The sequence below is a fragment of the Mytilus edulis genome, chromosome 6 (assembly GCF_963676685.1).
Source record: "Mytilus edulis chromosome 6, xbMytEdul2.2, whole genome shotgun sequence".
In the NCBI taxonomy this organism is placed as follows: Eukaryota; Metazoa; Mollusca; class Bivalvia; order Mytilida; family Mytilidae; genus Mytilus; species Mytilus edulis.
Genome location: NC_092349.1, coordinates 27,314,038 through 27,341,488, shown reverse-complemented (window position 1 = coordinate 27,341,488; position 27,451 = coordinate 27,314,038). Strand labels below are relative to the sequence as shown.

Sequence of the window (27,451 nt, the reverse complement as noted above, 5' to 3'; positions counted from 1 at the left end):
TCTTCTATATTTGGTGTATGGAAGGATTGTAAGGTGTACATGTCTATCTGGCAGGTGTCATCTGACCTTGACCTCATTTTCATGGTTCAGTGGTTATTGTTAAGTTTTTGTGTTTTGGTCTGTTTTTCTTATACTATATGCAATAGGTCTACTATATTTGGTGTATGGAAGGATTGTAAGGTGTACATGTCTAGCTGGCAGGTGTCGACTGACCTTGACCTCATTTTCATGGTTCAGTGGTTAAAGTTAAATTTTTGAGTTTTGGTCTTTTTTCTAATACTACATTTATATGCAATATGTTAACTATATTTGGTGTATGGGAATATTTTATGATCTATATATTAGTTGTGCAGGTTTTATTTGACCTTGACCTCATTTTCACGGTTCATTGCTCAGTGTTAAGTTTTAATGTTTTAGTCTGTTTTTCTTAAACTATAAGCAGATGGTCAACTATATTTGTTGTATGAAAAAATTGTTAGCTGTACATGTCTTTCTGAAATGGTTCATCTGACCTTGACCTTAATTTCATGGTTTATTGGTCAATGTTTGGCTTTCTTGGTTAATGTGAAGTTTATGTGACAGTTGTAATAAAGTTTTATATTTAGGACTATCAACATACTATCAATGATTAGTAAAGAAGGCGAGACATTTCAGTGTGTGCACTCTTGTTATTCTCTTAATGAATAAATGTACATTTGCTATCACAGAATTATTTGTAAATCAAAAAAGAAAAAATATTTAAAAAAAAAAGGAAACTTTTCTTGGATTTTAATTTTTCTCATTATATAGTTATTTGTATTGCAATCCCAATCATAGGCATTTGTCTCTGAATTCTTTTTTACCTTTATGCCTTAATTTACTTAGGTATAAAGGAAAAAAATCAGGATCCCAATATAGAAAGTGGAACTGGAATAACACATTGCAAATATCACTAATTTTATTTCAGGTGGAAATGTTTTTCAAATTCATAAAGTGTATTGTTTTGTATGTATGAATGCCATGGTGCCAATTAAGTATTCTTATGAGGGTCTTGAAAGGGTTTAAGGAATAAGGAAGAAAGGGTCAAATTAACAGATAATGGAAAAAAATAAAGAATAGAAAAAATAGAAAAAAAATAAAGAATAGAGAATATTAGGGGTTATAAAATATAAAGAAATGAGAAAAAAGTGCAATAATAATAATTTCATAAAATAATTATAAGATATTTTTGTATTCCAATTGAAGGGCCCATGAAGAGCAAAGTAATTTATTACAATGATTTTTATAATTGTTACAATAATGTTGACATAAATCATGACTATGAATTTAACTATGTAAATTCTTAGATTTTAAACCGCAGCCAGATCAGAGCCATACACATAAAAAAAAGGCATAACAATATATCGATTATTAATTACCAAATGATTTAAGAATATATACCAAATGAAAGAATATATACCAAATGATTTAAGAATATATATACCAAATGATTTAAGAATACACACACCTTCTTTCTCAAAAATGGTTGAAAAATGATTTAAACACAATAGAAAATTTTAAAGTTGAATATGCATGTTCAGAAACTTTTCAACTCATTGTTTCCAGTGGTCAAAACTAGGTAAAAATGTTTCATACAGTTCTTAAACTTTTGATTGTAAATTTACACATCCTATTGATAATAAACCATAACAGATGATAAAGGAGTGATCAGATTCACTACCTTGAGAGATTAGGCATCCTGCTGGTGCTTTACACTATCAAAGATTTAATAATGACAGACCTTATTTCACAGATTGCTCACTCACTTCAATATCCTCAACAATTTATATACTAGTCAAACATAAAAACTTTAATTGTGTGACCCCCCCCCCCATAAAAAAAATGTTGTCTGATGGTAACCCCCCAGTGGTATGATATTTTTGCCAATGACCCCCCCCCCCCCCCCCCTAGAATGCACCGACCCCCTCAGCTGATAAATAATGACTGTTCCCTAACTACATCGCGGAAGCAGTACGTCATATGATGAGAGATTTTATAAGAAGCTAGACTATGACCCTTCTTAAGAGTTTAGTTCCAAAATTAACACTGCGTTACAAACCATGTACGATGACTGTCACATAGATAAGGATACAATTGGTTATTTAAAACCAGAGAATGCCAAGCCTGGTCGATTGTATCTTCTTCCCAAAATACACAATACAAAATACATTCAGTAGGTGGTTCTAAAATGTTGCGCGAGTCCCATATTTGCCTACAAGATTGTATGCCGTCATCATGAGGTATGTTGGTATACAATGATGTGTCATCTAAAGTGACAAGAAGGGTTTCCGGAGGAAGAGGGTTCATGGATTCCATTTTACGAAGATAATCTAGCTATGGTGTCTTGAATGTGGGAAGGAAGATTTTCTACATGAGATCTTAAATGAAAATCGACGAATTCCGAGATTTTCTCAGTCGGATGGCCGTTTGCGGATACAATGGGTCTACCAGGGTTGTTAACCTTGTTTATTTTGGAAGAAGATACAATCGACCAGGCTTGGCATTCTCTGGTTTTAAATAACCAATTGTATCCTCATCTATGTGACCGTCATCGTACATGGTTTGTAACGCAGTGTTAATTTTGGAACTAAACTCAAAGGTAGGGTCAGTCTAGCTTCTAATAAAATATCTCATCAGAGAGCTGACACACTGCGAGCGCTGATCCGCTATGTCGTCATGTAGTTAGCTTTGTCCATAATCACAACGGCACTGCCCTTGTCTGCTGGTTTTATCACAATATCATCTCGGTTTCTCAGCGATTGTATGGCTTTTTTCTCGTCCGGAGAGGTGTTATAAAATGACGAGTACGTGTTGCTAGCTAGATGAACAACATCCGATTTGATTTTGTCGATAACATCTTGAAGTGTAGCAGATTTACTAGGTGTCCGAATCCATCAACTCTTCTTTTATAAAATGTGGAATTCTGATTTCTTTCTGACGTGTCTGAGTCTTCCTCATTATCCACCTCTTTACCATTGTTATCAAAATATTCTTTGATCCTGAGGTTCTGGCAAGGTTATCAAGGTCATCTTCCAGTTTCATATTATCTATGTTACTGGGAGTAGGGCAAAAATTCAAACCCTTAGACAAGACTTTAGTTTCGTCCTCAGATAAAGAGACTGTGGATAAATTGACAACCGTGTTGTTGGGATTGGTCTGAACTCGAATTTTTCTTTGAAATCTACGATTTCGAGGCTGTTTATTTGATTTTTTAGAGGGTCTGATTAAAGAGTGGTTAATTTGCACACCATCACGTTTAAATTTGTTAATCTGTTTGACGTGGAGCTTATGTGATTCAGTACGTTTGATATCACCAAGACGTACTTGGATTTCGTCAAGTTCAGGATCAGACGATTGTTCACGAGATCGGCAGTGCAAATTATCACGTAGTTTATATAAATAATTTACTTGATGAAATGCTTCTTGGCGTAAAGGGTTCATCAGAGTAAAAGAACTGTTGTATAGAATGTTATTCCATCTATGTAAAAATCTGTTTGACTTTTCTCCTGTTGTAAGTGGGGAGGCTTTTAAAACTAATCCTTTCGGAATAATTCCTTGATTAATGTTGGTTATACATATATAAAAGGCTATTCCGAACAGATTTAACAAAGAGAAAACAGTTTCCACTTTCATCAGAAATGAGACTGCTAGCTTTTTAAAACAGCTTATACTTGTGTTCTGTATCTTCACACTGACTATAGATTATGAAGAAACTTTTCCAAATATTGGGTAGAGATCTACAATATCCATTTAAGGAATCATAAATTTATTAAAATGATTTACTGACTAACATTATAAAATTAAGGAGAATAATGAGACCAGAGTTCAAACGACGAAGATAAAACAATTATATGATACATCTTTGTTTACATACAATGATATATATGCAATGATGTCAGTCGTATTAAAATAGAATACAGGTAAAGAGAAATTCCTACTTAAAACATCTGTTAAAAAATAGGTATTGCCTAAAATATAGGTACCAACAAGAAGATCCATTTACCCATATATGGAAAAAGCAAAACCGTGACCAAAAATAATAGAAAGCAAAATGGTTGCTATAAATTGGATAAAACTTCAGTAGATTGATATATTAAAGGAGCTTTTCGTGTAACTGAACATTAAGGTAAAAAAATCTGATATTATTTAAGTATTATTGAGCGGAATCAAATTAAAATGTACATGTATTCCAAACAAGTGTGGACACAATTCAATGTGAAATTATTAGTATCCGGGGCTCAGTAATTCTTTTTATTGTTAGTATGTTTTATGAAGTGTTTTCTTCAGCAAGTTTATGAATGGTGGTGCCCCTACCTGAATTGTTCTGACGAAAGTCTTTTTTTATGTCATTCTTATATGGTTGTGTTTTCAATACATGATTTATAACGGCCCGCGTGGCATATAAGAATTTCAAACAAATATATTGCATGCATACTTTTGTTTCGTAGTGAACAACCATGTTAATTCAAGAGGGGGGGGGGGGTATAAACAATATCATGATGGGATGGGGGATAATCCATATTTCACCCATATCTTAAGCTTAGAGTGTTAAATATTGAAAAAAATAATTTGATTGGAAGCGTTGAAAAACTAAAAAAAGTTTCCGCTTTGCGCGAAAAATTCAAGATGACTGCGACAAAAAACGAGAGATGATTTTTTTAGAAGTATCTACAGGGGGTGGGGTATGTCCCCATTCAAATGCATTGAAAAAAAAGGGGGTCCCAACACGGGAACACCCCTTTCCCCCTGGATCCACTACTGATCTATGTCATAGTGAATATTAGTATTGATCAAACATTTAGTCTGTCATAAAAAGATCTATAATTAAAGGCGTGAAACTTTGTTCAACCGGATGTTGGTCATCTTTAACTTTGGATTGGTAACAAAGACTCAAATGTGGTAGCTTATTAGTAATTCCGGTTTGGATCATTTAACAGCATTTTAAATCAATATTGAGACAGAAAAAAAATCAAAGAAGGCTCTTTCAATTCCTTGTACAATCCATTGCTTTTTTGCCGTAGCGGACATTTCAAACTTATGATTCGGATTCGAAGAAACTGTTGAAAAATCAAACTTTGTAATTGAAGTACCTATAAGATAAGATAAGAATTTTATTAATCTAATCAAGAACCCATAAAGGGCATCATTTTACAACAATATTATGACAGTATGATTGGAAAAAGCAAAACAGAAAACTAATACCATATACTATAACGTTATGGACAGGATCAGAGCCTAACACAACCATGACAACATGTGTCTTATATAACTATTATATTTATTATAGTATAACTAATCGCCGTATTTGAATATCAAAAATAAGACAACGCGTGACCGAACGAGCACTCGTTTAATCCATGCGTCGTTCGGTCACGCGTTGTCTTATTTTTGATATTCAAATACGGCGATTAGTTATTCTTTTTATTACATTGGCAAATGGCTTTTTTTTTATGAAATTAATGTAGAAAATGTAAGGAACTATATCTTTTTCCTACGCATTGACAATTTGTTTTGATCCGACGTTATCGACGTCTTGACAACGCCTATTGTTGTATGACGTCAGAGAGTGAAATAACCACGTTAATTTCACATGTGAAATTATCAGTTTTTATCTAACTGGGAAATCAATGTAATTCATTGCAACCAATGTAATAAATCTAAATAATAAAATATTATTTCATATAATTATAATTTTGTTTACATCTGGATCTTATTTCTAAACCTTTAATAATGTAATTTCCTAGGCACATATGAGAGTCGGTAAATGCTCATTTGTGAACAACCAGAAATATTTCTTATCCTTAGGTAGTTCTTTAAAATTAGTACAAAAAGTATTAAGTTAACTTTATCAAATAATAAATTCCCCTGTTCATTATATAAAGGTCTCGGCTTTAATAGAGTTTGATCCATGGGATAATCAGTGATGACATAGACGTTGAGTTTTCTCTATGTATTTTTACTATCTATCTTTGTCAATTCTAAGATCATGAGCACTTATTCTTCTCATTTTACACATAGCTCTTCTTATATTCAAATCTTTAATTGATAAATAAGACTTAGTCTCCCATCATGCCCATGTCTCCTTTACAAAGTCAGTCTTGAGGTTGAAATAATTTCTAATTTACTGAGGATTTCCGCAAAAAAATAAAAGATTGCGGATGATGTACGAAAAAATTTAGTAATTATACATACATAAACAGTTGTTCTGTAACCCCCCCCCCCCCCCCCCCCCCCCCAAAAAATGCGTCTACTTCTTAGATTCAAATTAGAAAATGTTTTCTGTCTAGACTCCAAAGGTTTACTTAAATAAATAAGTTAAAAAATACATTTATCTATATATACATGCTTAGTGCAAAAAGGACTCGAGCACACAGAGCTAAATATATACTACAATTTTAAATAAGTAAAAACACACAAACTGACAAGAAATAATGCACAAGAAAGGTAAGTTCATAAGTTTTTCATATTTTTATTTTCACCCTTAATTCTAGCCTTCAATAGAAATAAAACCTTACATTATAGAATGAAAATTTGGTCTCGTTTTATTAGCCTCAAAAGGACATTTTTTTCTCTTAGATCTCACATGTGACTCACATGTCCATATATAGCCATGCACACTTTTCGAAAACCCACCCCTAATGATGTCACATAACTTTCAGGATCGGAATCGATCGACCAAAATGTTATGCATAAATACTTATCAATATCTTTTCTTTGTAGTCTGATATATATTTTTTAAATTAACTTCAGGTTTAATGAAAGTCTTATTAAAATAAACAAATATATAAAAGCAGCGTTTGTATGCCATACATTTCGTCTCGATTTCGATCCTACATGGGTTCACCTGTCCTATCAAACCGGAACTAGTTATATTTTCTTTTTCTTTCAAGATGGCTATGTCAGGAGTTGGTCTGTGTGATGGCGTTGTAAAAACATACGACACCAAACTGAAAACAAAGCATTTATTAGATGCTCTAGTACTGTTAATAAATAAAGAAGAGAAGAGGCAAATAGTGGCCGAACATGAATTTGAAGCCGGAACCTTACCCTTTGAAGAACTAAAGAAAATTCTGCCGCCGAAAGAACCAAGATACGTTTTATATGATTACAACTACACCACAGAAAATGGACAAAAACATAGTAAAATCATTCTTGTTTCGTGGTGAGTAAAGTGGGCTACCCTTATCTACAAAACGAGTTCCTATTCAAATACAAAGCTCGCATTTTTATGAAAAACCGGCATTCACTTCCGGTTTGCAGGTTTGAAGTCCAAAAGCGTGTGTCGTGAAGTATGAGACGATAGAAATTATGTAGAAAGCAAGATTTTAAAACAGAATAAACATTGTCTCAATGAGACTAGTGATACAAACAACCTGAAAACGTAGATAAGATGTCCATCTTGCCATTCGGATAACCCTTGGCTAGCGAAGATGTTTATTCCCAGCTTATTACTATAGAGATAACATTTTTCATTCAACATTTTTCAAAAAAGTCAAAAATCACAATTTAGACATTTCATTGAAATTGACAGTAACTACCGCCAATATCAGTCACATGACCAAACAAATATACCGGAAGTAAACAAACATCACATTTACTATCCTGTCTCAAGACTTTTCTATTGTTCTACTAACATGGCTGAACTTTGAGTAAGTAATACCCAGTACCCTTGAGTTGCCCAAGGGACGAAGACTAACTTGTGTTACATTTATTTAACAATCCTACTATATATTTTCTCTGCACTTCGGCACCATCTCAGTTCGTGCACAGACCATTAAAAAATTAGTATCAACAAAAACAAAATGCAAATCATAAACACAGTACTTATTACTATAGCTGTGACGACTCTAACAGCAAAAGTACTGAACCTTAGCACTACTGTCAATTACATCACTGATCTGTCAAGACAAAGTAGTCTGCACTATAACAGCAGTTCTCCAGACAACTCTTGGTCAATCACTAGTCAAGAACCAAGTAAGTCAAACATATCTACCCTCTCAATAAACATCAGTATCAGGAGAGGCAGAGAAATAAAACATAATAAATTAGTTCTAACTTACCTATGTAGCCTCCTCTTAGTCAATTCTTATGCGCCTGAGCCAAACCCAGGTCCTACAAAATACCCCTGCGGTTCCTGTTCTAAAGCAGTCACATGGAGACAAAAAGCAGTCTGCTGTGACACATGTGATGAATGGTATCACATCAAATGTGAAGGTATTGATCAGCACATGTATAAAATCCTAAATAATAGCAACATCTCTTGGGAATGCATTAAATGTGGCATGCCAAACTTTTCTACCACATTTTTTAACACCACTATTGAAACATCAAATAGCTATGCAGACTTGAGCACAGATGATAATACATGTAGCTTAGATCACATTGGAACACCAACTCATACATCATCACCAATACTCAAACAAAAATCAAAACCATTTAAACAGAATAAGAAACAAAGTACAGTTCCACCTCTCCGTGTACTCACTATTAATTTTCAATCAATGAAAAACAAAAAGCCAGAAATTGATGAGATGATAGACTCATGCAAACCTGATGTTATATTTGGTACTGAAACCTGGCTTTCAAATGACACATCAGCATATGAATACATTTCTCCATCCAAATACACCATCTACACCAAAAACAGGAAAGATGGCTATGGAGGTGTGCTACTCGCAATCACAAACACACTTATTACATCACATGTGCCTGAATTAGACACAGATTGCGAATTAATATGGGCAAAAATAACTCCAACGGGAAATAAAACCACCTATCTTGGAGCATATTATAGACCACCATCAGACAAAGGGGAATCACTAGAACACCTAGGTACCTCACTAAATAGGATATGCAACATATCCAGTGCAAATATCATGCTCAGTGGCGATTTCAATTTAGGCAATATTGACTGGTCAAATTCATCAGTAATACCTAGCAAACCAGATCCTTCTCTTCATCAACACCTTTTAGATATATTACAAGATCATAATCTCACACAGGTAGTTGACAAACCAACAAGAAATGAACGCACACTTGATCTACTGTGCATGTCAAATCCATCCCTACTAAACAGAGTAGAAACATTACCACCACTAGGTGACCATGACATTATCTTCAGTGAAATAAATCTTTCCCTTTCGAAAGCCAAACAGTCACCACACAAAGTATTAATTTACAAGAAAGCAGACTGGGAAAAAATTGGAAAAGACTTAAAAGAAACATACACACATATGGAAAAACACAAATTAGAACTTGATATAGACAATATGTGGAATTTCTTTAAAACAAAAACAACAGAAAGTATCCAAAAGCATATACCAACTAAGCTAATAGGAAATAAAACCCACCTACCATGGATAGACTCAAAATTGAAAAAACTGATAAATAAGAAAAACAAATTTTATAAAAAGAAAAAACATGATAGCAAACATACTAAAAAATTTAAACAAATTAAAACACAATTACAGAAAGAGATGAGAAATGCCTATTGGAATTATATCGAAAACATGATTTTTGACATTGAAATACAAGAGCCTGAAAATTCGAGATTTAACAAACAACCTAAAAAACTCTTTTCATACATAAAAGGCCAAAACAATGAAAACACTGGTATTGCACCTCTTAGGAGTGAAGGTTTACTTCATACAGATCCCTTGAAAAAAAGCTAACATATTAAATGAACAATTTAAATCAGCTTTTACATCTGAGACCAATACAGTTATCCCTGACAAAGGTCCATCAACACATCCAATAATGGACGACATAGACATCAACAGAGAAGGCATCTATAAATTAATTAAAAATATAAACCCAAAAAAGGCAACAGGACCTGATAACATCACTGGAATAGTGCTTAAAGAAAACATCAACACATGCACAGACATACTCACTCTAATTTTTACAAAATCAATGCAAACAGGAAAAGTACCTCACGATTGGAACCACGCAAATGTAACACCTGTTTTCAAAAAAGGAGACAAACATCATCCTGGTAACTATCGTCCAATTTCACTTACATGTATTTCATGCAAATTACTAGAGCACATAATTGCAAGCAACATTATGAAACACCTTGAATCCAACAACATACTTTATGACTTGCAACACGGCTTCAGGGCAAATAGATCATGCGAATCCCAAATAATATCACTAATTCACCAACTATGTTCAAATAACGACAAAAATATACAAACCGATCTTATCATCATGGATTTCGCAAAAGCCTTTGACAAAGTTCCACACAACCGTTTACTATATAAACTTAAATTTTTCGGTGTATCAGATCAAGCCGCAAACTGGATAAAATCTTTCCTTTCAAACCGTACACAAACAGTTATGCTAGAAAACCATTCCTCTGATAACATACCAGTTACATCAGGTGTTCCTCAGGGCACTGTATTAGGTCCAATACTATTTTTGATATATATCAATGACTTACCTGACTACTTACATCATAGTCAAATCAGGCTCTTTGCTGACGATAGCATCATTTACCGACAGATAAAATCACCATCAGATTGCCTTAAACTCCAGGAAGACCTAGAAGGAGCAATCAAATGGGAACAAGACTGGCTAATGCAGTTCCACCCTGATAAATGCAACATACTTAGAGTGACCACAAAGAAAACACCTATCCATTTTTATTACAACATGCACGGTCACATTCTTGAGTCAGTTGAAAATGCAAAATATTTAGGTATAACTATTTCATCAAATTTAAAATGGAACAAACACATTCAGAACATGACATCTAAAGCAAATAAGACCCTTGGATTCATCAGAAGAAACTTAAAAATAAACTCAGTAACCATCAAAGACCGAGCATACCAAGCCCTTATTAGACCAAAACTTGAATACTGCTGCACTGTCTGGGACCCCTACACAACAGAGAACATTAACTCCATAGAAAAAGTTCAAAGACGTGCAGCGAGATATGTATGCTCAAACTACAAATATACTGAAAGTGTAACAAACATGATTAACACACTCCACTGGCCAACATTACAAGAAAGGAGACTCAAAAGCAGATTAAATATGTTCCATAGAATAACAAACAACAAAATTGCTATACCACATACTGACATATTAATTAAAAGCCAATCAAACACCAGGTCTAGCCACGAACAAACATACCGACAAATTCGATGCAGCAAAGACAGTTACAAATTTTCATTTTTCTGCCAAACTATAAAAGACTGGAACAAATTACCAGAACCAATAGCCTGCAGCACCACTACTGAGTGCTTCAAGGAGAAACTCACTAGAGAGATGCTCCTTGACACTTACAAACACCTACATGTATAATATGTATCTTGTTTTTATCTTATACCAAAAATTAAAAATAAAAATTGAAAAATATTACTTACATATATACATTTGTATCATAAAAATTGAAAAATTATTAAGAAACCAAAAATATATATTTTTAATCATTAACAATATTGTTAAACCAGGCATGCGCCGGAAAGTAATCATCAACCAGTTGATGTTTTTCTGTATATAAAGAAGAAGGAGCTGAGACCAGCAATTTTGTTATGAAATTCATGCCCCCTGTATATGTCCTTCAAATTGAATAGGAATACCAATTTACTTATATTGAAAGATTTTAAAAACTATAATCTGGTGGGCACATTCCAACCATGTAACAGGTTGGGCACAACCCACCAAATGGGGAGTTATTCCCCAAATGAGTAACAATCCTTCATTTGAGTAATCATTTTATAATGCTAAAAACAACATTTTCTGAAAATGTGTCTTTTTGGATAAAATGGCACAAATTTATGGAAAATGGAACAACTTCTTCCAAAGAACTGTATTTTTATTATGAGTTCTTAAAAAGTTAGAGGCCTTTAAAATTGTCAATTTTTGGAAGTTTTCATAGGCTTGTAACTTCTCAGTAAATCAAGATAGGGCTATTCACCTTTTGGAAAATCTGCTTCATTTTTCATCAATATGTGCCATTTTAAGAATAACGACTCAGTTAAGAAAATTTAGTTTTTTAGCACTACCAAATGATTACTCAAATGAGTAACAACCCCTCATTTGGGGAATAGTTCCCCATTTTGCGGGTTGTCCCCAACCTGTGTAAATGACACTTCAAAATGCCATCCAATATATAATAGAATAGACTCCCCTGACCAGTCCTTGATAACACGCTACAGAAATGACTTTTAAGGAAAATAAAACACTTTTGAATATTTTTTGTTTTTATACCTTAGAAGAGGCTTTACAGGAAGTGTACATTTCGCATGATCTTAACTTATAACTGGAAGTTAATAGCAGACAATGAATAGAAGTTGAAAAGATCGCCCTTGGAATCCAGTTTAAAAAAAACTTTAATTAAATCAGAGCTCCAGATAAGAATTCACAAATTGGGTTTTTTACCCACCATTTTCTTATATAATTGGGTGATAAAGTTTTTTGATTGCATTATCAATTCCAATTCACCCCTCATGTTAATATCAAATTGGGTTTTTCACCACCAAGCTCCTTAATGTATTGGGTTTTTTCATCAACACAATATTGAATATTTAGGCAATTATTATATCAACCCCAGATTTTTTTTCCATCTTAAATATGTTTCTTTCTTTGTTTAGCTGTTTTATTTGGTTTAGGGTTAGGGTTATTTGCTAGCTGTTTTATTTGGTTTATTGACTGAGAAGCAATTGTAGGTTTAATTTGTGTTCCGTTTCAAACCTTCTGCCAGTTTTGTATTTTCTCATATAAACTGTAAAAAAAACGGATATATATGTGTATTCACAGGCACTCGTCTTATACCTTTATATAATAAATTCTGAGACCAGTGCCTGTGTGTGTATTCGTTAATTAACCGTAAAATGAAAAAAATAGTATATAAACTCTAATCATACTTTAATGTTTTTGTTTTATTCCAATTTTCATAAATCTGGGTTTAGTTGTCTTTTATTAGAACTTTTGGTTTCTGATGCTTTATCATGTCATAATTATACCCCCGCTTTAAAAAAGGGGGGGTATACTGTTTTACCTCTGTCTGTCAGTCCGTCCGTCCATCAGTCCGTCAGTCAGTCCGTCCCATGAAACTTTCGTCACATTTTTCTCAGGAACTACACATCCACCCTTTCTGTAATTTGGTATCAACATTTATATATGTCAGCCACACCGTGTGATGCGTTTTCAGATTCATCACTTGACAACTTCCTGTTTACCGAACACTTGTCTGATTTTACACATGATAGCCAAGTTGAAAATTTTCATCACATTTTTCTCAGGAACTACAATACAAGGATTTCTGAAATTTGGTTTCAGGATTTATATAAGTCAGCTATACCGTGTGATGCGTTTTCAGATTCATCACTCGACAACTTCCTGTTTACCGAACACTTGTATGATTTTACACATGATAGCCAAGTTGAAAATTTTCGTCACATTTTTCTCAGGAACTACAATACAAGGATTTCTGAAATTTGGTTTCAGGATTTTTATAAGTCAGCTTTACCGTGTGATGCGTTTTCAGATTCATCACTCGACTACTTCCTGTTTACCGAACACTTGTATGATTTTACACATGATAGCCAAGTTGAAAATTTTCGTCACATTTTTCTCAGGAACTACAATACAAGGATTTCTGAAATTTGGTTTCAGGATTTTTATAAGTCAGCTTTACCGTGTGATGCGTTTTCAGATTCATCACTCGACTACTTCCTGTTTACCGAACACTTGTATGATTTTACACATGATAACCAAGTTAAAAATTTTCGTCACATTTTTCTCAGGAACTACAATACAAGGATTTCTGAAATTTGGTTTCAGGATTTTTATAAGTCAGCTATACCGTGTGATGCGTTTTCAGATTCATCACTAGACAACTTCCTGTTTACCGAACACTTGCATATTTTTACACTATTAATATTATCCACTTGCGGCGGGGGTATCATCAGTGAGCAGTAGCTCGCAGTTTCACTTGTTGATTTGGCCTTTCACTTTTTCCAACTGATTTCGTTTTTGAGGAAACCCTGCTTTTATTAGCAATGTTCTCGTTAAGGTACGCACACACGCCTGTTTGTTCGATGGACGCTTCCTAAAAACACTGGCTGAGTCTTGTTATCATCATAACTTTCCCTAAGCTTTTCAAAAGAAGCAGAAAACATGCTTCTATTCAATATTTTTACCGGACATTCACTTTTGTTTTAATTCAATGTATGTTATGATAAATCCCGAGCAGTGCGAAAAAAATATGACTTCATGACACACGCTAATTGGATAAACGCCGAGAAGATGGAAATGTTTTCAAAAACACGTGTACCTATTGAGCAACGGAAAACTTTAACAGGGACCCATTTCAGCTACTTGATGCAGGGATCTATTTTTAGAACGAAAGGAAATTTCCAATTATAAATATTATAAAAATAGTTTACGCGACGACTGTAAACAGATAAGGGTAAATAACGCAAATGGTAGTCAATAAAAGGGTTGAGAACTCATGGTTTTGGAATATAATTGGATTTTCCTTTGAATTAATTGGGTTATTGAACCCTGCAATGGGCAATTGCATTGGGTTTTTTATTATTTGTATTGCGTGATCACGCAAATACGCAGCTTATCTGGAGCTCTGTTAAATATTTAGTAGTTTGAAATATCATGGATCGATTATAAATTCATTTTCAATTCAAATATTGTGATTGCTACAGTAATATTCAATCCAAGGCGTTTGTATCATCATGTTTTGTCCCCCTAGAGCCCTTCATATTTTCACTTGACCGCCGTCATTTTTATGTAAACAATATATTTTGGGTAAACTTGCTTGTCCCTTCATGTATATTCCGGTTTGGGTGTTTCATATGTCAATGATGAGCCGTGATACTGCAATGTTTGTGTGCAGTGTTAGGAATAATGGAATGTGAACATTTTTTACGAAAAAAATAGTTTTCCAAACAATACACATTTAGATCATATTTAGGATCTCTGAATTTCTTTGAATATATTACCATTTCAGTAAAATTTAAATGCCAATTATCCATTTTATCAAAAAGACATCATAGTTCTTATTTTATTTTTATTTTGAAGTTTTTATAACATTATTGAGAACTGGTCAAATTGTATTCAAATTTGGAATTTTTTAGCATGTGAATCAAGCATGCCCCAAGGTGACGTCATAATAGGAATTAAACAACCAATCAGGTCCTTTTATTTCAAATAAGGTCAACTCTGATCAAATAAAAGGTCATGAATTAGTTTGCACGATTATGTCGGTAAACAGTAAAAACCAGTGTTAAATTATCAAGCACTGGTCAGGAGTCTAGAATAGAATATTTTTATTTCCCAAATTAGGGCCAATATATATTATCGTTTCCTGCAGCTTGTTATTGCATGCAATTCCGTGTTTTCTTCACACTCTGTCCTTTTGTGAATTTTTTTAGAATTTTGGAATGCCGGCCGTAATTTTAATATCAGTTTCGCAAGTCAAATTTTAGCAATAAAATTGAGAAAGGAAATGGGGAATGTGTCAAAGCTACAACAACCTGACCATAGAGCAGACAACAGTTGAAGGCCACCAGTGGGTCTTCAATGTAGCAAGAATTTCAGCACCCATAGGTGTCCTTGAGCTGGCCCCTAAAAAATATGTACACATACCATTTCAAGTGTTTTCCAAAGATCAAAATTTTAATGGCCTTCCTTTTTAGCTCACCTGGCCCAAAGGGCCAAGTGAGCTTTTCTCAGCACTTGGCGTCCGGCGTCTGTCGTCCGTCGTCGTCTGGCGTCGTTAACTTTTACAAAAATCTTCTCCTCTGAAACTACTGGGCCAAATTTAACCAAACTTGGCCACAATCATCATTGGGGTATCTAGTTTAAAAAATGTGTCTGGTGACCCGGTCAACCAACCAAGATGGCCGCCATGGCTAAAAATAGAACATAGGGGTAAAATGCAGTTTTTGGCTTATAACTCAAAAACCAAAGCATTTAGAGCAAATCTGACAGGGGTGAAATTGTTCATCAGGTCAAGATCTATCTGCCCTGAAATTTTCAGATGAATCGGACAACCCGTTGTTGGGTTGCTGCCCCTGAATTGGTAATTTTAAGGAAATTTTACTGTTTTTGGTTATTATCTTGAATATTATTATAGATAGAGATAAACTGTAAACAGCAATAATGTTCAGCAAAGTAAGATTTACAAATAAGTCAACCTGACCCAAATGGTCAGTTGACCCCTTTAGGAGTTATTGCCCTTTATAGTCAATTTTTAACCATTTTTCGTAAATCTTAGTTATCTTTTAGAAAAATCTTCTCCTCTGAAACTACTGGGCCAAATTAAACCAAACTTGGCCACAATCATCATTGGGGTATCTAGTTTAAAAAATGTGTCCGGTGACCCGGCCAACTAACCAAGATGGCCACCACGGCTAAAAATAGAACATAGGGGTAAAATGCAGTTTTTGGCTTATAACTCAAAAACTAAAGCATTTAGAGCAAATCTGACATGGGGGTAAAATTGTTTATAGGGTCAAGATCTATCTGCCCTGAAATTTTCAGATGAATCGGACAACCTGTTGTTGGGTTGCTGCCCCTGAATTGGTAATTTTGAGGAAATTTTTGCCGTTTTTGGTTATTATCTTGAATATTATTATCGATAGAGATAAACAGTAAACAGCAATAATGTTCAGCAAAGTTAGATTTACAAATAAGTCAACATGACTGAAATGGTCAGTTGACCCCTTAAGGAGTTATTGCCCTTTATAGTCAATTTTTAACCATTTTTCATAAATCTAAGTAATCTTTTACAAAAATCTTCTCCTCTGAAACTAATGGGCCAAATTAATCCAAAGTTGGCCACAATCATCTTTGGGGTATCTAGTTTAAAAAATGTGTGGCGTGACCCAGTCAACCAACCAAGATGGCTGCCACGGCTAAAAATAGAACATAGGGGTAAAATGCAGTTTTTGGCTTATAACTCAAAAACCAAAACTTTTAGAGGAAATCTGACATGGAGTAAAAATGTTTATCAGGTCAAGATCTATCTGCCCTGAAATTTTCAGATGAATCGGTCAACCTGTTGTTGGGTTGCTGCCCCTGAATTGGTAATTTTGAGGAAATTTTTGCCGTTTTTGGTTATTATCTTGAATATTATTATAGATAGAGATAAACTGTAAACAGCAATAATGTTCATCAAAGTAAGATTTACAAATAAGTCAACATGACCGAAATGGTCAGTTGACCCCTTTAGGAGTTATTGCCCTTTATAGTCAATTTTTAACCATTTTTCGTAAATCTTAGTTATCTTTTACAAAAATCTTCTCCTCTGAAACTACTGGGCCAAATTATTTCAAACTTGGCCACAATCATCTTTGAGGTACCTTGTTTGAAAAATGTGTCCGATGACCTGGCCATCCAACCAAGATGGCCACCACGGCTTAAAATAGAACAGGGGTAAAATGTAGTTTTTTGCTTATAACTCTGAAACCAAAATCATTTAGAGGAAATCTGACAAGGAGTTAAATTGTTAATCAAGTCAATATATATCTGCCCTGAAATATTCAAATCAATTGGACAACCAGTTGTTGGGTTGCTTCCCTCCAATTGGTAATTTTTAAAGAAATTTTGCTGTTTTTGGTTATTATCTTGAATACTATTATAGATAGCGATAAACTGTAAACAGCGATAATGTTCATCAAAGTAAGATCTACAAATAAGTCCACATGACCTAAGTGGTCAATTGACCCCTTAAGGAGTTATTGCCCTTTATAGTCAATTTTTAACAATTTTCATTAATTTGGTAAATTTATGTAAATTTTTACCAAATATTTTTCTCTGTTACTAATGGGCAAAGTTCATTATAGATATAATTGTAAGAAGCAAGAATGTTCAGTAAAGTAAGAACTTCAAACACATCACCATCACCAAAATACAATTTTGTCATGAATCCATTTGTGTCCTTTGTTTAATATGCACATAGACCAAGGTGAGCGACACAGGCTCTTTAGAGCCTCTAGTTATTCAATCTCACAATTATTTTTGAACAGTTTTGAAGTGACAGAGTACAAAAACAATTCAGGATTGAATCTAAAAGGGAAAACATAGCTGTATACATTTGTACATGTACATTGTACCTCAACGGATGTAAAATAGACAACAAATTTAAAAGGGAACCAGGCAATCATTTGAGTTAAAATTGTATGAAAATTACCACCGTTATGTTAACAATCCGATGTTTGTATATAATGTTTTATGTTTATACAAATCAGTCAGTCAAGATGTTAGAATTTGGATGTGAATTTATTATGGCCCTCATAATCTTGTTATTTTAATAAATTAAAGTTAAAATATAGTTTCGACTAGTACGAAAAATTCAATGCTTCAATAAAAAAATTTAAAAAAACATGCATGCTAAAAAGACGAAAAGCAGAAGAAATTATATGTATCGTAAGTCTTACTATACTAATCTTTGAATATCCTAAGTTATTGTGTTAAGGAGCTGTAGACCTAGGTTTAGGCAAATACTTCTTTAAAATCATCAATATGACTTTCACCAGAACGTTTGTGTCCACAATTTTCATAAATAAATTCTATGATTCTAGACTGTCACTATTAAGAAAATATATTGATGAAACTTGACTTTAACATACACATCACCGATTTAAAGAGTTATCTCCCTGAACTAAGGTCTACCCCTTAAATTATTATTATTTCATACATGTATGAACTCTAATGCTGTTTTTAATTAAACCGATTTCTTCGTTTTCAGGAGTCCAGATGAAGCGCCAATGAAAGAAAAGATGATATATGCATCCAGTAAAGATGCTGTAAAAAAGAAATTACAAGCTATTAAAATAGAAGTGCAAGCAAATGACCTAGGTGATTTAGATGAGGCAGATATTGAAGCTAAATTGAAAAAGATTTAGGACTTATATTGACAGCATTGTGTATAAAACTTTCAAACATAGCTCTATGAATCATAACTTTACTGCTTAAACTTTGTGTCACTAACAAGTGGCAGTGCAGTTATTCAAATTGGTGCACTCAATGACTGTTGCCATGGAAATACCACGACCTTTTAAAGTACAGCAAGAACTATCAGCTTATCGTTTATCCTGCTTCTGATAGATGAGTTTGTGTGGTTAAACAGTTGTCTGTTTTTCAAAAAATTTTCCCTGAGAACTTAAAATTGTGATGAATAAATTTTTTGTTTTGTTTAGATTGTTCATGGATTTATGTTACCAGAAGAATTAAGACTTTATTTGAACATTGAATTATTTAATGTTTGTTATTTAAATATTGTGTTTCCTGTACAATGATTTTCATATGTGTGTTGAGATTGTCAGTTTAAGACATATCTGATATCAACAGTAATACGTCCTCCCAAAGGAAATGTGTGGTATGGTCAGATAGCCATGAACAATAGTAAATAAATAGACTAGATTTTTTCTACAAATTTTGTATAAATGCCAATTTACAAATGTCAAAAGTATTATAAAATGCAGAACAAAGAATTAATTTTTCCCTCCCTTCTTTTTCTAACATGTTTTTTAATACATGCTAATCTTTGCTGGTGCATTTAACGAATTTGAATGTTTTTTTTTATTTTGCACAAAAGAATGATTTGAAATAACCACGATAACAATGTATAATGTAAATTGTATTTGGTTATAATTGTTGAGAATTGTTTGTACTTTGGCAACAGTCAGATTCTGTTTCTGTCAGAAATAAATTGTTGAACAGGTCTTTTTAACTGAAGAGACAAGTTCCAGTATTGTGAATTATATAAAGTAGAAATGATAGGGCCTCCCACCTCATTAATCTGAACTTATAACACTCCAGTTATGGATATTTGTATGGCCTAATGAGAATTACTGTATTTTCACAGAATTATAGTGCTTAATTATCATATCATAATGTTTGATACATATGTGGAAAGACTTTCATAAACAGGGTTGTATTATCTCAATAGCCGTTATCTTAGAAAAGAGGGATAACATTTTGTTAGTTATCATGTTTTAAACTAGAAACATTTGCCACTGGACATAAGATTAACATCAATCAATCTGTTTTTCTAGGGTTTGCTTGTACAAATCAGCACAAGAAAATTCAATAAAAATTTATTGTTAAATTTTTACTTCTGTGAAAAGACCATTCAAAATTGAAACGTTAATTTTTTCTAATAAAAAATCTTTATTTAAAATTAACTATAAATGTGTTTTATGGATAAAAACCAAGTTGTGCAGACAACACTAAATATTGAAGCTTGTCATTACCTGTATGTGTACAATCAAAATATATGTGTTTGTTAGGACCCCCAACAAAGCCAAATGTAGTATAGAAATATCTCTAGAAATGACACAACCCTGTGTAGATGGAGCCTCTTGTTTGTAATTTATTTTTGATAGAACGGAAGGAAGCAGGATGCTATAATCTGTTTAACAAATAATGGGACAATTAATAATCAATAAAACTTTTGATACTTCTTATGTAGTATATTTATCGTGCCTTCGTAAAACAACTTAATCCAGGATATAGACTTTACATCATTGTTGTTCAAATGTTGCAAGATTAGGCCTAAAATAATATATTGTTTGTTTCCCAATCTTAACCCTGCTAAGCCAGGTGAGGGTAGTTAGATAGGGAAATGATTTTATTTTTTCCTTAAGCTGGAACAATATCTGTCCATCTGGCAAGCCTGCAAATAGGAAATGAATAAAATAATATTTAACTTAGTTTTGACAATAAAATTTTATGAGTTGGACTCTTTTTGGGGAAACAAACAACATTTTATTTTGGGCCTAGTTTTTACATACATTGTACATGCTAACTTTTCAGCATCTCCATGGTGGATTTTTATAAGTGCATGAGGACTTAATGCTTCGAATTCTCTTAAAAATTAAAATTGTCATAAATATTTTTAATCCCCTACCGAAAATGTCAAACCGGTTTGCACTCCATCTGTCTGTTCATCAAATCAGTTTTCAACAATTTTTTGTTTATGCTTGAAGATGTTGATTTGATATTTGTTGTGTTGTTTTATCATGACAAGTTACATATCAAGTTCCAATTTGGTTTGGTCTGAAGATTAATACAGAGTCCACTATATATGGTGTATGGAAATGTTGTAAGATGTACATATCAGTGTGGTTTTATTAACCGGATTTTTGTGACAAAAATGTCGGTTATTGATTTGGGGATGTACTTCGGGCGGGTGGGTGGGCGGCAATCAAATGTTGTCCGTGCATTAACTCATGAACAGTTCAACCAAAGCTTTTAAAATTTTGATATGTTGTTACTGACAACTAAATGAAGGTCAAGTTCAATAATGACGATTTTGACTTTTACCGTTCAGGAGTTATGGTTCTTGAAGGATTGAAAGATGGAGTTTTCAGTCGTGTCCGTGCATTTATACATGAACTGTTCTACCAAAGCTTCCCAAATTTTTATATGTTGTTACTAATGACTAAATGGAGGTCGAGTTCAATAATGACGATTTTCACTTTTACCGTTCAAGAGTTATGGTTCTTGAAAGATTGAAAAATGGAGTTTCCAGTCGTGTCCGTGCATTTACGCATGAACTATTCTACCAAAGCTTCCCTAATTTTAATATGTTGTCACTGATGACAAAATGGAGGTCAAGTTCAATAATGACGATTTTGACTTTTACCGGTCAGGAGTTATGGTTCTTGAAAGATTGAAAAATGGTGTTTCCAGTCGTGTCCGTGCATTTTCTCATGAACCATTCAACCAAAGCTTTTGAAATTTTTTTATGTTGTTACTGATGACAAAATAAAAGTCAAGTTCAATAATGACCATTCTGACTTTTATTGTCGAGCCTGCAACTTTTGTTGCAGAAAGCTCGACATAGGGATAGTGATCCGGCGGCGGCGGCGGCGGCTACGGCGGCTACGGCGGCGGTGTTAGCTCACTTCTTAAAAGCTTTATATTTCAGAAGGTGGAAGACCTGGATGCTTCATACTTTGTATATAGATGCTTCATGTTATGAAGTTTCCGTCAGTCACATGTCCAATGTCCTTGACCTCATATTCATGGTTCAGTGACCACTTGAAAAAAAAGTTCAAATTTTTTGTAATGTTGAATTCTCTCTTATTTTAAGTAATAGGATAACTATATTTGGTATGTGCGTACCTTGCAAGGTCCTCATGTCTGTCAGACAGTTTTCACTTGACCTCGACCTCATTTCATGGATCAGTGATCAAGGTTAAGTTTTGGTGGTCAAGTCCATATCTCAGATACTATAAGCAATAGGGCTAGTATATTCGGTGTATGGAAGGACTGTAAGGTGTACATGTCCAACTGGCAGGTGTCATCTGACCTTGACCTCATTTTCATGGTTCAGTGGTTATAGTTAAATTTTTGTGTTTTGGTCTGTTTTTCTCATACTATATGCAATAGGTCTACTATATTTGTTGTATGGAATGATGGTAAGGTGTTCATATCTAGCGGGCAGATGTCATCTGACCTTGACCTCATTTTCATGGTTCAGTGGTCAAAGTTAAGTTTTTGAGTTTTGGTCTTTTTATCTAATACTGTATGCCATAGGTCAACTATATTTGGTGTATGGAAATATTTTATGATCTTTATGTCAGTCGCGCAGGTTTTATTTGACGGTGACCTCATTTTCACGGTTCATTGCACAGTGTTAAGTTTTTGTGTTTTGGTCTATTTTTCTTAAACTATAAGTAATGGGTAACTATATATGTTGTATAGAAGCATTGTTAGCTGTACATGTCTGCCTGGCATGGTTCATCTGACCTTGACCTCATTTTCAAGGTTCATTGGTCTTTGTTTAGTTATCTTGGTTAATGTTAAGTTTATGAGACAGTTGTAATAAAACTAAGCTTTATACTTAGGACTATCAACATAATATCAATGATTAGTATAGAAGGCGAGACATTTCAGCGTGTGCACTCTTGTCGTTCAGGAGATATGGTTCTTGAAAGATCATAAAATGGCGTTTCCATTCATGCTGTTGCATTTACTTATGAACCATTCAATCTAAGCTTTTCAAATTTTTATATGTTGATACTGATGACAAAATGGAGGTCAAATTTGATATTGACGATTTTCACTTTCACCATTCATCAGTAATGGTTCTTGTGATATTGCCAGGACACAAATAAATGTTAATAAATCTGGTTTGCTGTCGTTGTGACAGCCTCTTGTTTGTACTTATTTTCACAGTTTCATTGCTGAGTGTTTTTATGTCTTGATCTATTTTTCTTAAAACTTAAACAATCAGGTCAGCTATATTTGTTGTATGGGATGTTTGTAAGGTGTATGTGTCTGTCTGTCTGGCAGGTATCATCTAATAACCTTTTCCTCATTTTCATGATTCATTTGTCAATGTTAAGTTTTCATGGTTTAGTTTTTTTCTTGAATACTATAAGCAAAATGTTAACTAGATTGATAGTAAGGTGTACAGGTCTTCTATCATGGTTCATTGGACAATGTTTTGTTTTCCTGTTTAAGACTGCTTTTAAGAAACTATGAGCAACAGATCAACTATACTTGGTGTATTGAATGATTGTTATGGGAACATGTACATAAACTTCCGGTTTGGTTTATTTAACCTTGACCTTATTTTCTTGGATCATTTTACGTTTTATATGATATTTAGGACTATCAAAATCAATGAAGGCGAGACATTTCAGCATGTGCACTCTTGTTCTACATTTTGCCATAATATCTTTCAAATAATGTTTGTTAGATAGAAACTTTAAACAGAAGAAATGATGAGCAAGAAGACATCTACATATATGAATTGCCAAATTCATAATATGAAGTTTCCGTCAGTCACATGTCCAATGTCATTGATCTCATTTTCATAGTACAGTGACTACTAAAAAAAAAATTTAAAGATTATTAGTAATGTAAAATTCTCTCTTATAAGTTATAACTATATTTGGTATGTGCATACCTTGCAAGGTCCTCAGGTCTGTCAGAAAGTTTTCACATGACCTTGACATCATTTCATGGATCAGTGAACAAGGTTAAATTTTGGTGCTCAAGTCCATATCCAAGATACTATAAGCAAAAGGTCTAGTATATTCGGTGTATGGAAGGACTGTAAGGTGTACATGTTCAACTGGTAGGTGTCATCAGACCTTGACCTCATTTTCATGGTTGAGTGGTTATAGTTAAGTTTTCGTGTTTTGGTCTATTTTTCTCATACTTTATGCAATAGGTCTACTATATTTTGAGTATGGAATGATTGTAAGGTGAACATGTCTAGCTGGCAGGTGTCATTTGACCTCATTGTCATGGTTCAGTGGTCAACGTTTTAAGTTTTTGAGTTTTGGTCTTTTTTTCTAATACTATATGCAATAGGTCAACTATATTTGCATGGTGTATGGAAATATTTTATGATTTATAAGTCGGTCACATAGGTTTAATTTGACCTTGACCTCATTTTCATGGTTCATTGCTCAGTGTTAAGTTTATGTGTTTTGGTCTGTTTTTCCTTAACTATATACGATAGGTCAACTATATTTGTTCTATGGAAGAATTCTTAGCTGTACATGCCTGCCTGGCATGGGTCATCTGATCTTGACCTCATTTTCATGGTTCATTGGTCAATGATTAGTTTTCTTGGTTAATGTTAAGTTTATGTGACATTTGAAATAAAGCTTTATATTTAGGACTATCAATATAGTATCAATGATTAGTAAAGAAAGGCGAGACATTTCAGCTGTGCACTCTTTAAGTCTTGTTTAAAGTAAGGAAATGTAGGTATGATTGCTAATGACACCACTATCCATAGAAGTTCAAATCAAGTGGATAATTGCAATAACAGTCGACTTTATGGTCTTCAGAAGTGAAAAAAGCAATACTGGATAGTCTTTAAAATGCTCGAGTGTACATGTACTTCAATGGTTACTATGCTTGAGTGTACCTACTGTGTCACTGTGCTGCACACATTCATTCGAGTGTACCTCTTGGATTACTGTCCTGCATGCAGTTATTTGCATGTATTTCTTGGGTAACTATGCTGCACAGAGACATTTCAGTGTATTCCGGGGTTACTGTGCTGCATGTAGTCATTTGAGTGTACCTCCTGGGTCACTGTGCTGCACGCAGTTATTTGAGTGTACCTCCTTGTTCCTGTGCTGAATGTAGTCATATGAGTGTACATCCTTGGTTACGGTGCTGCACGCAGTTATTTGAGTTTACCTCCTTGGTTACTGTGCTGCATACAATCATTTGAGTGTACCTCCTAGGTTACTGTGCTGCACTTAGTCATTTGAGTGTACCTCCTTGGATACTGTGATGCATGCTGTCATTTGAGTATACATCCTGGGTTACTGTGCTACACTTAGTCATTTGAGTGTACCTCCTGGGTTACTGTACTGCATATAGTCATTTAAGTGTACTTCCTGGGTTACTATGCTGCACAGAGTCATTTGAGTGTACCTCCTGGGGTACTGTATTGCACAGAGTCATTTGAGTGTACCTCCTGGGTTACTGTACTACACAGAGTCATTTGAGTGTACCTCCTGGGTTACTGTACTGCATAGAGTCATTTGAGTGTACCTCCTTGGTAACTGTGCTGCACACAGTCATTTGGATGTACCTCCTGTGTTACTGTGCTTCACACAGTCATTTGAGTGTACTTCCTGTGTTACTGTGCTGCACACAGTTATTTGAATGTACTTCCTGGGTTACTGTGCTGCATGCAGTCATTTAAGTGTTTCTCCTGGTTTACTGTGCTGCAGGCAGTAACTTGAGTGTACCTCCTGGGTTACTGTGCTGCAGGCAGTAATTTGAGTGTACCTCCTGGGTTACTGTGCTGCATGCAGTCATATGAGTGTACCTCATGGGTTACTGTGCTGCATGCAGTCATTTGAGTGTACCTCCTTGGTTACTGTGCTGCACACAGTCATTTGAGTGTACCTCCTTGGTTAATGTGCTGCACACAGTCATTTGAGTGTACCTCCTAGGTTACTGTGCTGCACTTAGTCATTTGAGTGTACCTCCTGGGTTACTGTGCTGCACATAGTCATTTGAGTGTACCTCCTGGGTTACTGTGCTGCACTTAGTCATTTGAGTGTACCTCCTTAGTTACGGTGCTGCATATAGTCATTTGAATATACCTCCTGAGTAACTGTGCTGCATGCAGTTATTTGAGTGTACCTCCTTGGTTACTGTGCTGCACCCAGCCATTTGAGTGTACCTCCTGGGTTACTGTAATACACACCGTCATTTGAGTGTACCTCCTGGGTTACTGTGCTGCACAAAGTCATTTGAGTGTACCTCCTTGGTTACTGTGCTGCACTTAGTCATTTGAGTGTACCTCCTTAGTTACGGTGCTGCATATAGTCATTTGAGTATACCTCCTGAGTAACTGTGCTGCATGCAGTTATTTGAGTGTACCTCCTTGGTTACTGTGCTGCACCCAGCCATTTGAGTGTACCTCCTGGGTTACTGATCATAAAAAATCATAAACCTACCTTAGATAACTCATTCCATTAAGCATTTTGGGTAAAAAACAAGTGTGAAAAAAAAGTTTTTGTGTACGGTGTACAGCCTCAGGTGTGTACGGTGAATAGAAAATAATTTGATATAAACTGTACGGTGTGTAGGCAATTCACTTCAATTCGCATCATGTGCAATCCCGTTTCTCGCCTATTTCTTGAAATATTTTAGCTTTCAGTGTGAAAACAAAATATCTATTGGGGAAATTTATTGAGGAATCATGTATTAAGAATAAAATTCCAAGGTAACATTGACGTTCCTGGGCATGTTAATCGCGTTTGATTTTGCGACTTACAAAAAATTCATATAATGCACATGTTTTTGATAAAGTTGATGTAAAGGTGATTTTTTATTTACTGTGATGCTTTTCAGTCTAAATGTAATAGATAGTCCATACTTTTCCTGTCCATACTGTGAATGTAAGCTTGACACCTTCACATCAAGCATAGAACATGGGATAATTGAACATTCAATCCTTGTGATAAAGGTACGAAAGACAACTGGGGAGGCGAGAACCTTGAAAAATGTTCGTTAAATTCCTGAAGTATGTAGAGAACAAGGACGGCTTATACTTTTTACACGTGTTACATTTCTCCCCAAGGGCTCTTGTGTGGCTTACAAGATGTGCTTTGAACTGAGCCATTTGATTATATCCTTTCTGACAACTATCACATCTGTACTGGAACATGTTATCATGTTTTTTACAATGGAGGCTTAGTTCATATTTGGTTTTGTATTCTTTGGTACAGCGATGGCATATGAATTTCTTTTCATTCGGCACTGGCACTGGCTTGTTTGACGAACAGTTGACATCTTTCTTATGCTTGTTAAAGTTACTTTTATTATGTGTTTTATAACTACAATACGTGCAATGAAAGCTTGTTTGTTCCTCAATTCCTGATATGTTTAAAGAAGCATTTACCATCGATGTTGAGTTTAAATAATTAATTGATTCAGCTTCCTCCGCTCCAGCGGTCCCGGTGTT

At 34.3% G+C, this 27,451-nt stretch overlaps 1 protein-coding gene across 1 annotated transcript; it reads left to right on the top strand.

The window, feature by feature from the left end:
- Nucleotides 1-6,883: 6,883 nt before the first annotated feature.
- Nucleotides 6,884-19,566, top strand: LOC139527449 (actophorin-like). The gene is made up of 2 exons (XM_071322917.1): nucleotides 6,884-7,180; nucleotides 18,737-19,566. Exons 1-2 carry the CDS (start codon nucleotides 6,909-6,911, stop codon nucleotides 18,891-18,893), a joined length of 429 nt encoding a protein of 142 aa, XP_071179018.1. The 5' UTR covers nucleotides 6,884-6,908; the 3' UTR covers nucleotides 18,894-19,566.
- Nucleotides 19,567-27,451: the final 7,885 nt, after the last annotated feature.